This window comes from Phodopus roborovskii, unplaced genomic scaffold (genome assembly GCF_943737965.1).
Source record: "Phodopus roborovskii unplaced genomic scaffold, PHOROB, whole genome shotgun sequence".
In the NCBI taxonomy this organism is placed as follows: Eukaryota; Metazoa; Chordata; class Mammalia; order Rodentia; family Cricetidae; genus Phodopus; species Phodopus roborovskii.
The window spans coordinates 617,967-637,230 of NW_026126448.1; the positions used below are offsets into that span (position 1 = coordinate 617,967).

At 49.3% G+C, this 19,264-nt stretch overlaps 1 protein-coding gene across 1 annotated transcript; it reads left to right on the forward strand.

Annotated features, from left to right (window-relative positions):
• Window positions 1–3,850: 3,850 nt before the first annotated feature.
• Window positions 3,851–12,605, forward strand: Ldlrad1 (low density lipoprotein receptor class A domain containing 1). Its single transcript, XM_051188323.1, has 6 exons — window positions 3,851–3,884; window positions 5,449–5,565; window positions 7,874–7,999; window positions 9,765–9,902; window positions 11,382–11,510; window positions 12,457–12,605. Exons 1-6 carry the CDS (start codon window positions 3,851–3,853, stop codon window positions 12,603–12,605), a joined length of 693 nt encoding a protein of 230 aa, XP_051044280.1.
• Window positions 12,606–19,264: the final 6,659 nt, after the last annotated feature.

Below are 19,264 nucleotides of genomic sequence, written 5' to 3' on the forward strand. Positions count from 1 at the left end.
GCCACAGGGCAGGTTGTCCTCAGCTGCCCCTCCCCCGGGCTTCCGGTTGCTAAGTATCCTGTTGTCCTGTTTGAGTATCGTCAGCTCTGATTACTTTTTAATCTTTCCTTGACTATTCTACATTAGTCTGGGGTGAGGTGTGGCCTGTGGTAAAGGCTGAGGCACTGGGAACTGTGTTGTCTTCTGTGACAAGCTGACGTGTAGTTAGTACGGATGGCTTCTGACATTATATAATAGTGACTTCTGGGGCACAGTTCTTACCTTACTTGAAATTCCTAATTTTGATAGCCATTTTCCTGTGTTTCTCTGTTAAGTGCCCTTCCTGTGCTGTTAGGGACTGACTTATTTAGAACAGGGGATGTTTTGGGGGGGAGGGGTGTGCATATGTATGACTGTATGTATTCCCCTGTGTATCCATGTGTGGAGGACAGAGGTCCACATCCGGGCCCTCTATTGTTGTCCATCTTATTTTTTGAGGCAGGGTCTCAATTTGGCTAAACTGGCTGGCCAAGCCCCTGAAGTCTTCCTCACCCTTTGTCTCCTGGCACTGGAATTAGAGGCCTGTGGCTCTATACACTGTAGGTGCTGGGGATCCACACTCAGGTCCTCATCACACTACCTACCGAGCCATCCGCCCAGTCCCTCAGAACAGGGATTCTTAACCTTTTTCTGTGCCATAGTCCTTTTTTGGAGAAAAAGGAGATCTTACGAAGAAGTCTATGGAAACCCTCTCACAATTATGTTTTCAAATGCATAAAACTAAATATGAGGATTACAAGGACACTTAAAATTAAATGCTTATCAAAATATTTTCAAGACTTTGATGTAGTAACGGGTCTTCCATTCATACAAAATAACATCAAAAGGTAGCTGTAACACTTCTGTGATCTCAAAGTAGTTTTTAAAGTAATGTTTACAACACCTACGGCCATGTGGGCTCTACTGGTGATGTTACAGTCTTCAGTTAAAATCGCAGGAACATTGAGTTAGCTTTTTCCCCAACCACTGACCACTGGTGGAGGGTTGTCTTGGGGTTTTTTTTTTGTTTGTTTGTTTGTTTATTTGTTTTGACATGTAAGACTAAGTTAATTGTTTGCTTGCTCAGGTTATTGGATTGACTTAATGCTTCTGTGTGTGCTTTCTGGATCTCGACTGTTCCCAGTGTTGGCAGTAATTGAGGACTTGGGGAGACAGGAGTCAGCAACTGATTGGAGAGGAAAGATTTAAACAAAAGCTGGTGATGAGGCTTCCTGAGGGTGCACCAAGTCACTCTTTCTGGAGCCCCATGCCTCTTGAGTTCATAGTGTATGGACTTTAAGAAAATTTGCAACATCTGAATTGAGCAAGCATCTAATTAGGTAATTCACAGGAGGCTTTGTTTGTTGACACCCCTTATAGCAACTTGCATCTACCTACTAGAACCCATAGCGGTCTTCCAGCTGAGCTGTTTGGCAGCTGAGGAAGCTTTCTAACATCCCGGTAAGGAAAGCAGATGGACCACCCTCTGTCTTATACTTGACAGCGCAGTCTCTGGGGAGACAAACTGCTGCAATTCCAGGGTGTGGAAGGCATCCCGAGGACAGTGAATGCTGAGATAGGGTTTGGGCCATTTTCCTAGACAGCCAGATGCAATGCTCTCTGGCTCCCGGCCCCTGTAATTGGGGTGCTTGTTTAGTTTAGATGCTCCCAGTGCTAAGCCCCAGCTCTCAAGAACGTCTCCCTGTGACTGGAAACAGATGGAGACATTCAGATCCCAGAGGGGACTTAATCCATCTGCTCACAACTCTTGTTCTTACCCCATTCTTCCAATGCAATAACTGAGGCTTGGAGAGATGCTACCTGTCTCCTTAAATAGTAACCTGTTAGAAGGAAAACCAGGCCTGTCCAACCAAAGCCAGGCATCCCATGTCCAGTGGGCCCCTTCTGACTTCAAGCTAAAGTGTGGACAGATGCTAAGGAATGCCAGGAAAAGTAAGGCCACAGGGAGGGATGCTAATGAAGGCTTTAGGAAGGGAGAGCTTCCCGGCCTGGAAGGAAGACAGCAGAGGGGTGTGCCGCCCAGATGACAGGCTGTTCAGACCAGGCTTGGTGGCTCATATCTGTTACTCCACCATAAGGGAGCTGAGGCAGGTGATCACCATGAGTTCAAGGTGACTCCCCCACCAAAAAAAAAAAAAAAAAAAAAAAAAAAAAAAGAACCCTCTTCTGGCCTTTGCAGGCATCAGGCACACACATGGTACATAGACAAAACACTTGTACACATAAAATAATAAATTTAAAAAAAGAACAAAGGGACTGAGAGATGGTCATTGGTAGTGTAGTTCCCGACACCCATGGTCAGGTGTCTCATGGCAACCTGTAACTTCAGGGGATCTCAGACCCTTTTCTGGCCTCTGAGGTAGACACACACACACAAATCATAAAAAGAAGGAAGGGGAGTGGGGGGGGGAGTCCACAGCCAGAGCATAGTTACCACAGAGCATAGACCAGCAGGTTCACAGCAGTTCTGAGATTGTCACGCTACAGAAGATCATCCATTAGCTCTACACCGGCCCCTACCCTACCTCTGCAGCACCGTGGGTATCCATGTTACCCTCCTGACCTCCCCCAGGGGCCAATAGCAACAGTGAACAGGTCTTCAGCAAGCATTTCTGATGTCTGTGAACTGGGCATCAGTAGGGTTCAGCTTTCATGGTTCCCTTGGTCATGGGCGAGCCACTCCTTGGGACCAGATAACTGAGACAACCTGCTTGTCCTGGGGTAAAGCAGGGCTTCCCATTCCACTGGCTCTTTTGGATTCAATCTGCTGGAGTCACATTTCCAGGCTGGCAGCCAGCCCATCACAACAGATCTGGAACAAGACTGTACTCCACTGCCTCTGGGCCTCAGCTGTGGGCCTGCTCAGGTGTGATCCCCCCCAAATAAAATCATATTAATCTATATCTGAGCCAGTCCCGTGAATCTTGTGCCGTGCACCAGTTATCTACTTCAGTGGGAGGAGTAGTAAATAAAACCATCACATGTCACATGAAGTACACCTGCAGATGTTGGAGGACCCGGGGAATTCACAGGCTGAGGAAAGGCTCTCTTACATACTATTAGCCCAGTGCAGACTGGCACGGCACCTTGAAGAGCAGCTTGACAGTGCCCAAGATGTCACAGCTGCCTACAGTGGGACTCTAGGCATATGTATTCATGAATATATGCTGAAATGATGTGCAGGACCCCTGCGGCCCTTTCTTCAAGGGTCCCTGGTCACAGCAGAGCCCTGGAGAGATGGGATTCTTCCAGTCTAACATGGCCATACCTGCACTGAAGAGGGAGCGTTGAACAATATGAGGAATGTTCCTATAAAAGAACACCAAAGCTGGTGCGCTAGCTCATGCCCATCACAGTACTTGGGAGGCTGAGGCAGGAAGATTACCACAAATTTGAAACCATTCTGGGCTAAAAAAAAAAAAAAAAAAAAAAAAAAAAAAAAAGTAACAGCAATAAATAAATATGAAGGCACACTGAAGAATCAGGAGGCCATGGAAGCCTGAGACTAAATAAAGGGCATGTGTTGATCCAAGAATATACTCTATTCTCCACTGTGCCATCCGTGGCAGACATTACTATTTAATCATAGAACTTAACCTCAACATCCTTCTGAAATCATGTTCCACATGCCCTCTACTAGTAGATTCTAGTTGGCAGGGAAAAAAAAAAATCTAGGTAGTATCTTTTATCTCTATCCCCTTCAGCCTTTTCCCTTTCATGGCTATGAGCCTGGCTTGCAGCTGCCATTAGCCTCCCTTGCCTACCACAGGCCAGTGAAGCTAAGATAGACAATTGGCAACAGCTTCAGTCAATGGCTGAATGGAATGAGTGCCCTGTTCCCTCAGGTGAGTGAGCACCTTAGAGATGCGTCGTCACCAGCGTCCCTGAATGCCTCACAGAACCCAGGGCCCCACACCAATGAGTGGAAACTTCCTTGGGTCTCACTTCGCACTCTACACCAGCATGGTCAGGGTCCTTCCCATTGAAACCCACTCTCTGTTGTCAGAGGACCCAACTCTGAGGAACCTCCACTCCAGGGGACTTTCCCAGGCCGTTGGCAAGGCCCTTGTGAGAACCCGTGCTTAGCTTCTCCAGTTCACTTCTCCCTGGGGTCTTCTACCCTCCTGCTTCAGCATTTATATTTTCCACTGCAAGAGAAACGGCCAAGCAGGGGATCTCTGAGGGGAACTCCTGAACACCTGGAGGTGGGTAACACCCTTTGGTGTTACCTTCTGTTTCCAGGACCTCAGTCTCCTCTGTGGACTAGGTTGCTAAGGAATCTGCCCCCTGCTGGGATGGAAGATAGTCTGGAAAACAGTTAGCTCCCACCCAGGCATGCGCATCCAAAAAGTTAAAAATGTGTATCTCCATGCTTCAGCAATCCACGAATCTATTTACATTTTAGCTTTGTTGGGAAAGGAATAATCTTTCTCTTATTTATTGATTGATGTGTGCCTGTGTGTGCTGGGTGAGTGTGCTTAGCATGCGCTGGGAGGTCAGGGCAACTTTGCCGGGTCAGTTCCCTCCTTGAACTCTCACATTCATTCTGGGACCGAAGTCATCAGGTGCACATGGCAAACACCTTTACCCACCGAGCCTTCCTGCTAGCCCTCAGAAAAGCACATTCTGATCAAGACCACCTACGTGTTGAGCAGATCATCAGTGAACTTTGCCTTGTGGCCACTGAACCAAGACTCATGGCACTTCTGCGCATGGCTTCCTACAGCTGGGGCCTACACTCCTGCAGTCTGTTGATACAGAGGTGAAAGATGGGCTAGGACCGGCTCGTTTCTCCCATTCACAGCGACTTGAGGCACTAGGCACTTTCTCCCTTCCAGAAACACCAGCTTGTCATCTGTGGAACGGGATGAGGATTCCAATCCCAGGTTGTCATGGTCTACCTGCAACCTAGGGAAAGGCTTGTTAGGAGAAGGTACCCCTACCCTTTCCTTTGCTGCCAGGGAGGCAACCTGAGATGGGAGTGTCCCAGGGGAGGGAACAGCCCTGCAAAGCCTTTTGCTGTCCCTCCCTCCCCCAGGCTGCCCTTGGTGACAAGACAGAGGACATACACTGAGCTCTCTTTACTCTTCACCAGTTCCTGGACATGAGTTGGGAGCCATGAACAAGATCTTCCCCCAGGTAAAAGCCACCTGAGTCTGAACTGGTTCCTGACCTAAGGGACAGCCTTGGGGAGGAAAGGACTCTGGGGAGGGGGTACCAGAGCACCTAAGGCTACATTCATCTGCCCTGGGGACTCACTCCAAGTGAGAGCTAAAAGGCAGACAGAAGCCAGACCCTTTAGGGCATTGTCACTAGGAGGACCTGCCTGTGTCAATAGGACAGAGGAGGAGTAGGTACTGGGAAGATGCCACCTGCTGTACAGGTGAAGAGTGTGGGAACATGAAGCAGGCAGGACGAGCCTGGGCTGTGAGGGACCAGCGGTCTGCCCAATCTGCTTCTGGTCTCTTGGGCAGGGAGATGCCGTGCACACTGCTGCTGGAGGGAAAGCCCGCCCTGGAGGGGAAGGTAAGAACAGAGATGGCCATCAGGCTGGGTGCTGTGCGTCTGTCCCCAGGGACTACCCTGAAGCTCGGTACAGAAAGAGTCCAAGGCCACTGCTGTGACCCCCATTGTCCCAATGTAATTAGATGGTGATGTTGTCTGCCCCCAGCTTCCTGCCCAGCCACACAGACAGCTGGATAGAAATGTTCATTCTCTCCTGCTACTAGCATCTTCTGAGTGGCTATTATGTGCCTTTTACCTTGTAGGCCACCACACTGAACCTGTAACACCAAGGACCCCACGCTAGATCTGGGTGTTTCTGTTGACCTTAGGGTAGAGTAAGTTAGGACCACACACTTGTACCTATTGTGTTTCCCCACTCCTGCAGCCAGGACCATCATGAGATAAGGAAGCAGTACATACACACTGCATGTCTCCATGGGCCCCATCTTGGCCCTCAGCTGAGCAAGGAGGAGAAGGTAGATGCCAAGAATGGCTATGAAGGATCTGCCCTTAAAGGCCTGGAATTGCAGACCTTAGTTTTGGGACAGCCGTGGGTGAGTCAGGTACCAGAGGCAGCTGAGGCTAAGTTAGGTAATCAGGTCAAGGTAATCCAGCATTGAAAAGGAGGTTGCTAAACCTCAGGAGCCTTCCTTGCTCCATGCCCGTGGCTATTTCCAAGCTGTCATTCAGTGTGGGTGGCAGTAGGTGTGGCTTTTCTTCCTTTGTCCCAGGGCAGCAGCTAAGGAGTTTCTGGCTGTAAAGTGGGCATCTCCACCTGGGCAAGAGCGCTGCCTGTTGCTCCAGGCTTGCCTGCAAGCCCGCCTTGCATACAACTGTACAAATATTTGAGGAGCAGCGTTTGGCTGGCCAGAAATCTCTCCCACCCAGTTTCAACACAATCTCCCTGGTGACCCAAGTTTACCCTGTACTTGTTGACCACAAAGGAGCCACCGAGACTGGAGGATTACAGGTTTTAGATGAACAGTGAGTTTCCCGTCGGCCTGCTGTCTCCTCTACTGACCCACACTCTCGTGCCTGCATCTTCACTAGCCACCTACCAGGCCTCTCCTCCCACACCCACTGCCCGCAAAGCCTGCTCTTTGAGGCCGCTGCCCTGCCCCACCTTATAAGTCAGCTGGTTTTCCTGAGGCCTCTGCATCGCCTGAAGCTCCTCAGGGCCCTGCCCACATTTCCCTAGCCACCCTTTCATTTGACTCTGCGGGCTCAGGTCTTGCTGGCAGGTGACCCAAATCAGGATCCTTCCCTTGTCTTCTGTGTCTCTGGTTTGCACACACACAGCTGAGAGCTATGCCCCTGCCTGACCAGGGGCCACAGGGATGAATCAAACCTGCCCCTGCGCCTTCTGCGGCCTGGCACAGGGGACCGAGTCTCCACATTCCTTCCTATGGTGTCTGGCTCTCCAAGTGTAGATTCCAGCTCTCCGAGGGCAAGGAAAGCCACTGTCATGCCTTCTACAGAGCAAGGCATCCAGAAGGTCCCTAACAAAGCTGCTTTAGGGGAGCTGAGCCAGGCATAGTGGTGCAGTCATTAATTCAGGCACTTGAGAGGTGAAGGCAGACAGATATCTGAGTTTGAGGCCAACCTCCAGGACAGCCAGGGCTACGTAGTGAGACCCTGTCTTGAAAACAAAAAGGATTTAAGGGAACCACGCACGATTCCAGAGTATGAGACAGCTGTCAACTACTTCCATTACCGCTGTTTCCACAGTGCCTAGAGAAGAGCTTAGCACATGGTAGATGCACAGCCAATACTTAGCTCACAATAGCACCTGCTGCTTTAGAGTAAACATTCAACAAATCAGCCCCCATCGAACCACGGTGAAGTGTCTCACTATGTGGCCCAGCCAGGACCTGCTGGAGCTGGACTCCAGGCAGCATTCTGGATGGCACTAAAACAAATTTTAGGTTGGAGTTGAGGATAAGGTCTGGGTTTAGGCATCAAACAGGTGTCATGCCTCGGCCCAGTACAGGGTGACTGGGACATTTGTTTCTTTGAGCCCCAGTTAATAAAGGATGTGATGAGCCTGTGTCCTTTCATTCTTGGTACAGGCTGGCTACATGGATGTCTACTGTCCTATTCTCCTGATCGTAAGGATAGACTAGGAAAGGCAGAGAGGGGAGACAGACTCTGTGGGGCAGAGGCTAGCCAGCAAATGGCATTTGGTGATGGGGGAGAACAGGCAGGACGGGGAGACGGGACTTAGGAGTACTTCTTCTAACCCTAGTGCTCCCTGAGAAGAGAGGGCTCCCTGCAGGGGTGGGTGGAATCTGGGGGATCCCTGCATCTCTCATTATCTTCCCCTCCACAGGCTGTGGCCCCTTCTGCTGCTCACGCAGGGGGGCCTGCCTCTCGGCCTTCCTGCTGCTACTGCTGGCCACGCTTGCCGCCTTGCTTGCTGTGGCCATCATCCTCGGACGTCCACCCCGCATACCAGGTCAGGGTGGCAAGAGGGAGGCATGGAGGCTCAGGGAGATGGGAGCCCTAGCCTTGCCTGGCTTCTCGAGTGGTTCCTTCTGGTGCAAACACAGATACCTGTGCATGCATGGACACACGTCTGAGAGGCCTTTTGCACATCCTTGACATGCATCATTTTAAATGTTTTCTCTTAATTATTAAAGTTTATTTTTATGTATAACTTAGCTTGGCTTGTTTCTAGCTGGTATTTTTAACATAAATTATTCCATCTACTTTTTGCCTCTTTATATTCCTTTCTTTAATTCTTACTCTGTAGCTGACTGTGTGGCTGGCTGGCTGGCCCCTGGCATCCTCTCTCCTCCTTTTCTTGATCATCCCTCTTCCTTCCCCTCCTATGTATTCTCTCTGTTTGACAGCCCCGCCTATCCCTGCTCCTGCCTTGTTATGGGCCATTCATCTCTTTATTAGACCAATCAGGTGTTTTTAAAAAAGACAAGCAAAGTTACACAGCTTTACAGAGTAAAACAAATGCAACATAAAAGAATACAGCACATCTTTACATCATTAAACAAATATTCCACAGCATAAACAAATGTAACACAGTCTTCAACTAATATTCCACAACACCCATGTGTGTGCAGGTTCCTGGCTGCCTATGTGTAAATCGTGTGCATGCCAGTGTATCTGTGTGCCTGTGTCAGCATGTGTGTACATGTCTGTCTGTGCATCTGTGGTCTTTATGCATGTGCACGAAGGTGCCGGTGTGTGCGTGTGAATGTGTTCATTTTCCTGTTTGCATCTGTGACAGTGTGTCCCTAAGGGTGCTTCCTATGACTGGCAGAGGTAGCTCTGGGAACTGAGACGTGACTCATACTAGCACAAATGTGCTGACAGGCTGCTGCTTCCCCTCCCCCATTCACACATGTGCCCATTGGCACAGTCTATGACTTCCACCTCCTTGGTTTCTCCTTTAAATCTTGGGGCTACCCCTAGGGGTGAGTGTCTTTCCTTCTCTGGAAGGATTTAAGCATACCACTTCTTAGGAGTACTTGGAGGAACTTAGGAGTACATGGAAGTTGGGCTGGAGAGATGGCTCAGAGGTTAAGAGCTCTGACTGTTCTTCCAGAGGTCCTGAGTTCCATTTCCAGCAACCACATGGTGGCTCACAACCATCTAGTAATGAGATCTAGTGCCCTCTGCTGGCCTGCAGACATACATGTAAACAGAATACTGTGTACACAATAAATAAATAAATCTTTAAAAAACAAACAAACAAAAAGCATGGAAGTTTGCAGACTCTTAAGGTATACCCAGTTGGATGGGATTGTGACATTCTGTCCCTAGACAGCACAAATATATAATTTGCATCAAGCTAAACTGGTTCCAGAAGATCCACCATTAAAGCCATGTGAATGATGGCATTCTACCCTCAATGCTTCCTGTGTGACCAAACCAGTGACCCCTCTGCACACCCTGGGATCCACAGTTTCTAGAACTACCCTGACATTCCACATATCCCTGGGGCTAAGCTCTAACTCTATTTTGTAGACAAAGGACCTAGGCTGGAGGGGCCATGTTACCTATGCCTGCCATGATGTGGCTGTAACAGAGTGTCAGCTTCAGTCCCACAGATGCCATGGAATTTATGGCCTCACCACTGCCCCAGGACCTCCAAGGAGCTCAAAGGGACTCACTGGGGGACCCTGTACAGAGTCCACCTTGCCCATCTCAAGGCCACCTTTACAAGCACCACCTTCATTCTGGGGCCTCTCTTGCTCCCACAGAGACCCAGTCCTGTGTGACAACGACCAACAGGACAGGCTTCTTATGTCATGACCGAAGGCACTGCATCCCAGCCCATGGGGTGTGTGATGGCATTCGCACCTGTCCCCATGGTGAGGATGAGGATGAACACTTGTGCCGTGAGTAACCTCTCAGTTCCACGTCCCTGTTTATCCCCCTCCCCACAGCCTCCTTAATGCTCCATACAGCCCAGTGGAACATTCTTAGGCACTGCCTCCATGTCCCCATGCCTGTGGTGACATGGTGCCTTAGCCAGGACCTTCTGCTATACACTGAGGGAACTCAGTGTCATCGCCACTCCTCAGAATCTGTGGCCACCCTTCAAGGCAGAGTCCACAGGCTACCTGTTCCTGGGAGCCTTCCCTGGCTCCTGCTGGAGGTCAGTAGTCCTTCTTGAGGCTCCTACAGACCCTTGCCTCCCTGTGACTTGGCCCTACTCACACTGGCATCACATCTGCCACCCCCATCGAGCTGCGAATGCCTTTGTGGCAATCTGCTCTGGTCTGCTTGGTACTGGAGGTCTGGTACTAGGACGAGGATGTCGAGAATGACTTGCTGATCAATGAGCAAGTGAATGCCCCAGCACTCCAAAGGCTGAGTTTGGAAAATTGCCAATTTGAAACCAGCTTGGGATACATGACAAAATCCTACTTAAACAAACAAAGCATTACTTGAATGAATGAAAAACAATTGAATGGATGAAATAAAAAATAATAATAGCAGCAATAATACTGGATATAATAGTAATATTACTCATGGGTTACTATGTTACTCAGGAGACACCTGTTTTTAGGAGAGGAGCCTGGCTGTGCAGAACAAACATGGATGTATGAATGAGTAGGTAGACCCACACCAGGGGTTGGGACTCCAGAGAATCACTTAGCCCAAATCCAAGAGTGTTGGTGCACACTGTAATCTCGTCACTTGGAAGGTGGACATAGAAGAATCAGGAGCTGAAGGTCATCCTCTGCTACACTCCAAGTTTTAGGCCACCTGGGCTACGTGAGACCCTGTCTCAATAACAAAAATCTCACCTGGTCCACACTGCAGCTCCTGTTCCAAACCCCGCTCCAGCAAGCCCAGCAGAGACTACCTGGCCTCTGCTTAAATGCTAGGATGGGGCGGTCACTACATGAGACTGGCCTGGGTTTGTGTGAATTTGGGTCACCCCGTGTGCTACTACCTGACGTGGAAGCTACTTTGGAACACTGGGGCCTAAGTGTAAGGAATCTGGGTTCTGCCTGCTACGTCCTGGAGAGAGGAGGCTGCCTGGTGGGAAAGAACTTGACCTTGGGTTGAAGGTGGGGGCTGGCAGGGGTGGCAAGGAGGGCTTCTGCAGTGACAGCACATGCAATGCTGAGGGTGGGGACCCACCAGGGCCGGGTGGGGAGCGGAGGTGCTCGCCAGGCCTCTTGCCACCCAGCAAGAGGTACACAGAGCAAACACACTCCACTCCTTGGACCCGACCTCCCTCCTGGAAGAAGTCCTGTGCCCTTTCCAGAACTGACTGCCAGGCTGGACAGAGTGATCCAGTGGCAGGTGGCCCAGCTACTGTGGTCAGAGGTGAATTTTGTCCTGCTCCATTTGTCCGTCTCTAGGAGATGTGCCCCGGAGCTTTCCCAGCTTCCTCCTGGCCTACTGTGGAGACCCAGCCTCCTGGATCTACTCGGACCAGAAATGTGATGGTACCAACAACTGTGGGGACTGCTCGGATGAACTGAGCCCAGGTGGGGGTCTGGGCACAGGTGGGCAGGAGCAGAGAGCCAGGCAGTGGACAGGGGCAGAGGCTGAGCAGGATGCCCCGAGTCCCCTGCACACTTTCCCTGCCCCTGGGAAGAGGGTTCCACTCCCACTTGGACGTCTCTGGGTAGGAGAAGCTCTCCTGTGAGGGGACTTGCCTCCGGGGTGCTGACAGGACACCAGGGCACAGACGGGGACTGAGCAAAGACATTGCCCTAGCTTTCTGGATCGGAGCCTTCTGTCCTGGGCACCCTCCCAGAAGCCCTGTGAGGGGGGCAGGGCAGGACTGGAGGCCACAATTCATATGTGGGCAATCCCAAATGTCGAGAACGGAGGGGGAGAACAGTCAGGGCTGGTATGTAAAGCAGAAAGCTGGAGCCATGAGCACAGGCAGGGGACAGGAGAGTGAGGCACCCCCAGGGCATCTGAGGGATCTCTATGGCAGCGGTCGGGGTGAAGCAGGAAGCTGAGCTGGGTAAAGCGGTATCTACGCATCGGTTAATGTCTGAGCTCTGCCTTTTTTGTTTGTTTTGTTTTTTGATTTTCGAGACAGGATTTCTCTGCGGCTTTGGAGCCTGTCCTGGAACTAGCTCTTGTAGACCAGGCTGTCCTCGAACTCATAGAGATCCACCTGTCTCTGCCTCCCAAGTGCTGGAATTAAAGGTGTATGCCACCAATGCCCATCTATCTGCCTAGTTTATTTTACTCAACAATTGAGCAGATGGAAACTGAGGCTTAGATGGGTAAGCAGGTCACACAGCCTATGAATTGTGTTCAATTCTCCCTGCTGCAGGGAAACCAGGAACATGGTCACCCTACACTAGATGGCCTAAGACTACAGGAGCTATGGCAGGCTGCAGAGCCAGAGAGTTCCCTAGTGTAGGGGAGCCCAGGGCCCGCAGCTGCTGCTTCCTCTGACTCTTATCTCCCCAGTGACTGCATGCCCGCCTTGTGGCCCCGGATGGTGGCGCTGCACTCCAACTGTGTTCAAGTACTGCAGCTGTATCCCGAGGGTGTTGTGCCGGGACCATGTGCAGCACTGCTCTGATTGGTCAGACGAGTACGTCTGTCCTGGACCCTGAGTGAGTCTCCCTCAGCAGCCTGGAAGCTGGCTCCGTGACCTTTCATCAGCGCATCAAACCCTAGACCACAAGGGCAGGAAGGAAACTTCGACGTCATCTAGCCGCTTTCTCCCCATTGTCTGTAATTTGAATTACCTTTCCTCTTTTCAAGTGTCTCAGCCTTTACTTGAGGAGCTCCAATAATGTTAGACAGCTTCTAACAGAGATGAGGTGAGTCTGCCTCCATCATTTTAGGCCGGTCAATGGGACCACACAGAGGAAATATGCTCCTTGACTCCAAGGCAGGCCTGGAGTCACCATTTGGAGAGACAGATAATGCCAAGCAGAGGAGTTTAGCTCCCATGGACAGAAAACAAAGTATACACATTTACCATCCATTTAGTGCCTAAAGCAGAAGTGCTGAGCTCAAAGGCCACTGTCGCATGTTGCTCGACTCACCAGCAGCCTCCAACTGATCACATGGGACTGCGCATGGTATCCTTCCAGCTCCCCAATCTCCTGGCGGCTTGTGGCTGCAGAATGGGGGGCCCAGAGACAGGATCAATGCCTTCAGCCTTGGCCCTGCTTCACCCCACTTACCTGTGGGTTTCTATTTTGGTCCTGAAGCCTGAGTGAGCCGTCTCCCTGCATACCTAATAGCTTCCCAGCACCTAGGCAGGCAGGGATGGGTGTACTCATTAGGCAGATGAGGAAACAGGCCCAGGCTCAACACTGGAACTGGGACTCAAAGTCGGTCTGTGGAACCCTGACTCAGGGCCTTCCCCTGAGTCTGTGTACAGGGTTGAATATTAAAGAGGTAGCTTGAGGAACCAAAAGTAACTTGTCCTTATCCTGAAAGAGAGACTTGGGATCTGGCTATGCAGGGCTCCTGCTGGAGGACGCAGAGATAGCCCGCTAGACATTAATAGAACTGTTTTCTATGTTAGTGTCTTGTAAGGTTTGAACAAAGTGACATCCCAGGTGCAGGGGAGCTCTGGCCATTTGTTTGTCCTTTCGCTAATTTGTGCCTTCATTCAGCCGTTTCTGAACCAAGCTGGGAGCTGGGCCCCCAGAGAAGAGGCCTGGGTCCCAGCACAGGAGCAGTGTGAGTCCTTGTGGGGAGCCCATGTCACACCACGCAAGGATGAGTGCACGGAGTGCTGGGCCCAGTGGTCCTGCTTGAGGGGCGGTCAACCGCAGCTTGACCCTTCAGCTGGGTTTCTCTGCAGAAGGCAGGGGCTGTCCTCAGGAGGGGCACTCCATGCTTAGTCCATGGGATCCATGTGACAGTTCTCCTCACCATGGACAGTCTGGTGTGGCCAAAGCACGAGCATATGTGAAAAACAAAGGTCCTCACTTCATAATAAGAGTGCTGGAGACTCAGAAGAGCAAAAGCAAATGAGTTTATCTGATGGCCTTACAAGGCATCAGCCCAGAATGGCAGGCTCGCCTCATGGATACCGAGAGCATTTATAACCCTTAGGACATGACCCTTTTTCCCATTTTGTGAATAATCAGGAGGGCACAGTCTCTCAGGCCATCAAGGTCTCATCTGTCCTCTCTCCTTTACATTTGTCTTTTTTGCAACACAATTTTGCGTGGGTTCATCTGTTTTATACCCTGTTATTTTAAGGTGTATCAGATGTGTGCAGGCAAGCTTGGCTTTGAGTAGTTTTTTATTCCAAACTTCTAGTATGGATGGGGATGTAACTTAACAGAGTTTGGGTAGGGGTATGTAGGCTAGCAGAGGGCCAACATTTTCTGTTCAGCTTACAGTGAGATGGCACAGCAGGAAAGGGCAGGAAAGGGCTCCTGCTGCCAAGCCTGACAATCTGATTTTGATTCCTACGACCCACGAGGAGAGAACAAACACAGAGACCAATAGGGCCTTGTCCTCTGCTGACATGTGCGGCCACACAGTCACACAAAAATAAAATAAAGGGAAATATAATTAAGGTGGAGAATGAATGATGAAGATACCCTGCGTCAACTTCTGGCCTCCAAATGTGCATACACATACACACACACACACACACACACACACACACACACACACACACACTCATGAACACATGCACACATGTACCACGCACGATAAATAAATTGATTAATTAAAACCTATCAGAAAGAGGCAAGGCAGCTTGATGAATGCTGTGACATCGAGGACAAACAAGATTGTGTAGTGTGACATTTGTGGAACCCTTCACTGTCGTGTACCATCTCAGGGCATCTGTGAAGGCCGACTAATCAAAGTGGAGGTCGAGCAGGGCCTTGGAGAGGACCCAGCCTGGTAGGAGGCAGGGAAAGGTGGATAGGTGGGAACAGGCTAGAGCATGATGCTGGCGGGGGCTGGGGGGCGCCTGGCTGCTGAAGGAGCATGGTAGGCTCAGTGCCTGGAGTGTGCAGAGCCTTGGGGACTGGCTTTGCAGCGGGGGCTTGGTTGCAGGCCACAGTTTGCTTTCGGCAGGAAGAATACACTGGATTTCTTCATGTGAAGAGAACTGGGGAATAAAGATCCAGCCCAGGCTACTGAGCAGGCTCCCTGAGAGTAGGGAAGAGGGGTCAAGATGTAGGCCGTGAGAAGAATAAGAGGTCCAGACTCTCTCTCTCCCCCCAGGAAGACCATGTGGAAGCATTTAGATTGATAGAAATGAGTTAATAGCGAAGACGTAGCTAGCCAATAAGAAGCTCTAGCCATTGGCCAACAGCTTTATAACTAATAGAGTCTGTGTGTTATTTTGGGACCAGGCTGGCAGGAAACTGCCCGTAACACAGGAACATCTGTAAAGATTCATGCCGAAGACTGGGATTTCCCGAGTGGACCTGCAGCTCTTGTCAGATTTTCACCCTGCCGCTGCACGCTCCTGTAAGCTCTTATCAGCTTACCTCACTTCATTCCCACACTACCACCACTCCGGGCCTGGCATAGTTGCTCACACTTCCCGGAAGCACAGAGAGATGGAGTTGCTTGCCTAAAAACACAAAGCTTTTAAGAGTCAGGAGCTCCAGGTGCACAGGCCCGAGTCCAGAGGTTACGGTAACCCTCCTGAAGCCTCGCCCTCTTAGAAGCTCTCCCAGGTGGGAAGCCGGAGCCTGGCAGGTGCCACAGAAGCTGTGCAGGAGGTGACTGGCATTTGTTCTTTTCTTGTTTATTGGTCCTTCCCTTCATAAAGGAGAAGGTGTCGTAGCCACCACCCAAACAATTCTCTGTAAGGTATTCCAGGAAGATAAAGGCCTGGGGCCTGGGCCAAGTTGACCCACCCCTGGTGCCAGGCCAAAGAACAGCCAGAAGAGACAGCTCAGCAGCCAGTGCCAATATTTGCCCTGGCCCCGCCTCCCTGGCCCCAGCCCGGAGATCAAGGCTCTAAATACAACAGGTCTTTTTGCTGTGCAAACATGAAGGGCTCCAGCTGGGCCCAGGGTTTGGGTTGAAAATCTGCTCTGGGTTAACGGCCCACCATCTCTGTTTGCTGGGGGCTCTCCTCTTATCCTTAAGCTCACAGAACCACATTGGCTAGAGCCAGCAAGAGGCTCAGGCCAGCTTTTGACAAGAGGACACCACCTCCCAGAGAGGACAGGGGTTGGCCCAAAGCTGCACTGCCCGGTGGCTGACATGGGGACCTGAGGGCCACACTAACTCCACTCACTCTGTATTCGAGTCTGGCATGAGTCTATACCCCCCACACACACATACACACACACACACACACACACACACACACACACACACACACACACAGGGCTAGGAGGGCAGGACAGAAGGTCCTGTCTCAAAATATTGAACACACATAGTAAAAATAACTAATGATAAGTTATAGCTTCATTACTTTTTGTTTTGTTTTGTTCTTGTTTTTTTGAGACAGAGTTTATCTGTGTAGCTTTGGAGGCTGCCCTGGAACTCACTTTGTAAACCTGACTGGCCTCGAACTCACAGAAATCTGCCTGCCTCTGCCTCCCAAGTACTGGGATTAAAGGTGTGTGTTACCACCACCCTGCCTTAGCTCCATTACTTTTACATTGGGAACTAGCTTGCTTTCCTTTTTTTTGAGACACAGTCTTGCCATGTGGCTCTGTCTGGCCTTGAACTCACAATCTTCCTGACTCAGCCCCCAAATACAGGGATTACAGACAGGCACATGCCAACAACTCAGTGGCGGGACCACTGTTAAGTAGGGTGGTCCTTACTGGAAAACAAGCACTGCAGTACCTCAAGGATAAATCTGAGGCTGGCTAGATGGCTCAGTGAGATAAAGGTACTTGCCACCAAGCTTGAAGATCTGAGTTCGATTCCCAGATTTCACATGGTAGAAGGAGAGAACAGATTCAAACTAATTGTCCTCTGAACTCCACAGTTTGTCAGCTTGAGCCTGCATGTGTGCATGACATAGTGCTTGCGTGTACACACACACACACACACACACACACACACACACACACTCACATACAGACACACATACATATACACATATGTACACACATACACACACTCACACACACACACACACACATACATCCACATGCACACACACGTAAATAAGACACCAAACGAATTGGCAGGAGTTTATTATAATAAAAATGTATTTTTAACAGTTAAAGTATTTTATAAAGTACTGTAAGAATATGCACTATTACACAGAGTATTGCAGACTTCTTTCAAAGCATGAGAAGTGTCCAGGTATGTGTGAAAAAAGTATTATAACAAAAGTTTTTAATTTTAGTCTCTAAACTTTTCTTAAATTTTAATGTTCTTAAAATTTTCCATGGAGAGGTCTTCACTCCCTTGATTAGGTATATTCCTAGGAAGCTATTGCTTCTTTGTCTTACCAATGCAGCTAGGACTTCAAACTCTATATTAAATAGGACTGAGGAGGATGAGCACTCCAGCTTTGCTCCAGATCTGGAGAGAACAGACTTCTCCTTTTTTTCATCACTGAGAACAATGCAGCTCTCCTCATGCTGAGGCACATTCCCTTTCCCTTTCTCCTGAAGGGACGGTGGAACTTGTTGAAGGGCTTTTCTGCACAGAGTGAAATAGTCATGTGACTCTTTTTCACATTTCTTTATTTTGTATGTATGAATACACTTAAGTGCAACACACATGCATGTGCCAGAACACATGTGTGGAGGTCAAAACACAACTTAAAGGAGCTGGTTGGAATTGAACTTAGGTCATCAGGGCTTAGCAGCAAGTGCCTTTATCCACTTAGCCATCTTGCTGGTCCTGTTCATGTGGTTTCTGTCTGTTGATGTCCTGAATTTCACCTACACTGATTTGTGTGCGTGGAACGAAACTTGCATCCTTGGAATGAAACCAATTTGGTCATGGTGTATGATCTTACCGTGGTCTTGAATTTGGTTTGCAGGGATTTTATTGAGAACTCCTTGTCTGTGTTAATCAGGGACATTATTCTATAGTTTTCTTTTTTGTTGTATCTGTAGCTGATTTTGCTATCAGAGCAATATTGGCTTTATAGAACAAGAGTGACAGTGTTCTATTGCGTGGGAATCAAGATTCACTAGCCGCAGTACAGGTTAAGTGAAGTTTATTCGGGAAGAATGCATTTACACATGCAGATGGCCTTCATAAGTTCCCAGGTCAAGCATCCATCCAGGCTGCCCCTAGGTGACCCGACCCACCTGCGACCACGCCCAAATGGGCGTGGCCAGAGCTACAGGGCGAATATCTTCCTGCAGGGTTCCTTCCCCTTTTGTTCATGGGGCAGTCTGGGAGCTTGGGCTTAGCTCTTTAAAAGTTTGGTAGAATTCAGCAGGGTATCCATATGGTCCTAAGCTCTTCTTGGTTGGAAGACTTAAAAAATGTATAGGGGTGTTTTGCCTGCATGTATGTCTATAACCTTGTGCACACCTAGTGCCCACGGGGGCCAAAGATGATGTCAGAGCCCCTGGAACAGAAGTTATGGATGGTTGTGGGCTGCCTTGTAGGTGCTGGAACTGAACCCAGATCCTCTGCTGAACCCAAGTGCTCTTAACTGCTGAGTCCTCTCTCCAGCCTCTGTTGGAAGACTTATTACTATTTTAACCTCACTGAGTATTACTTGTCCTTTTGCATACCCTTCCTTATAAAATTCTGGAAGCTCCTATGTATCCATTTCTATAAGACTTCCCAGGTTTTTGTTTGTTTTTTTAAAGAGAAGATTTGTCCATTTTTTTATTAGATTTACTTATGTATAGTGTTCTGTCTGCATGTATGCCTACAGGCCAGAAGAGGGCACCAGATCTCATTATAAATAGTTGTGAGCCACCATGTGGTTGATGGGAATTGAACTCAGGGCCGCTGAAAGAGCAGCCAGTGCTCTTAACCGCTGAGCCATCTCTCCAGCCCTGATTTTCCAGTTTTAAAAATAAAATTTTATAAACATTCTCTAATCATTACCTCTATTTCACTGGAATATTTTTCCCCTCTATTTGATTTAATTTGTATCTGTTGTCTTTATTTTGTTTGACTTGAGTTTGTCCATCTTATTTATTTTCTTATTTAACTTTTATCACACTTAGTGTGGTGTGTGTCTGTGTTCTCTCACTCCATTACAAGGGTCCTGGGAACTGAATTCAGGATGTTGGGCTTGGTGACAAGTGCCTCTGCTCCAAGAGGTATCTCCATGGCTCTCTAATTCTTTCTTTCTTCTGGCCTTTATTACTTCTTGCTATGCACTACTTTT

Coding starts and splice junctions, on each gene's coding strand:
- Ldlrad1 (XM_051188323.1), top strand. CDS start 3,851: ATGGCTGAATGGAATGAGTGCCCTGTTCCCTCAG. Junction 5,566..7,873: donor AGCCCGCCCTGGAGGGGAAG/GTAAGAACAGAG, acceptor TCCCCTCCACAG/GCTGTGGCCCCTTCTGCTGC. Junction 9,903..11,381: donor TGAGGATGAACACTTGTGCC/GTGAGTAACCTC, acceptor GTCCGTCTCTAG/GAGATGTGCCCCGGAGCTTT.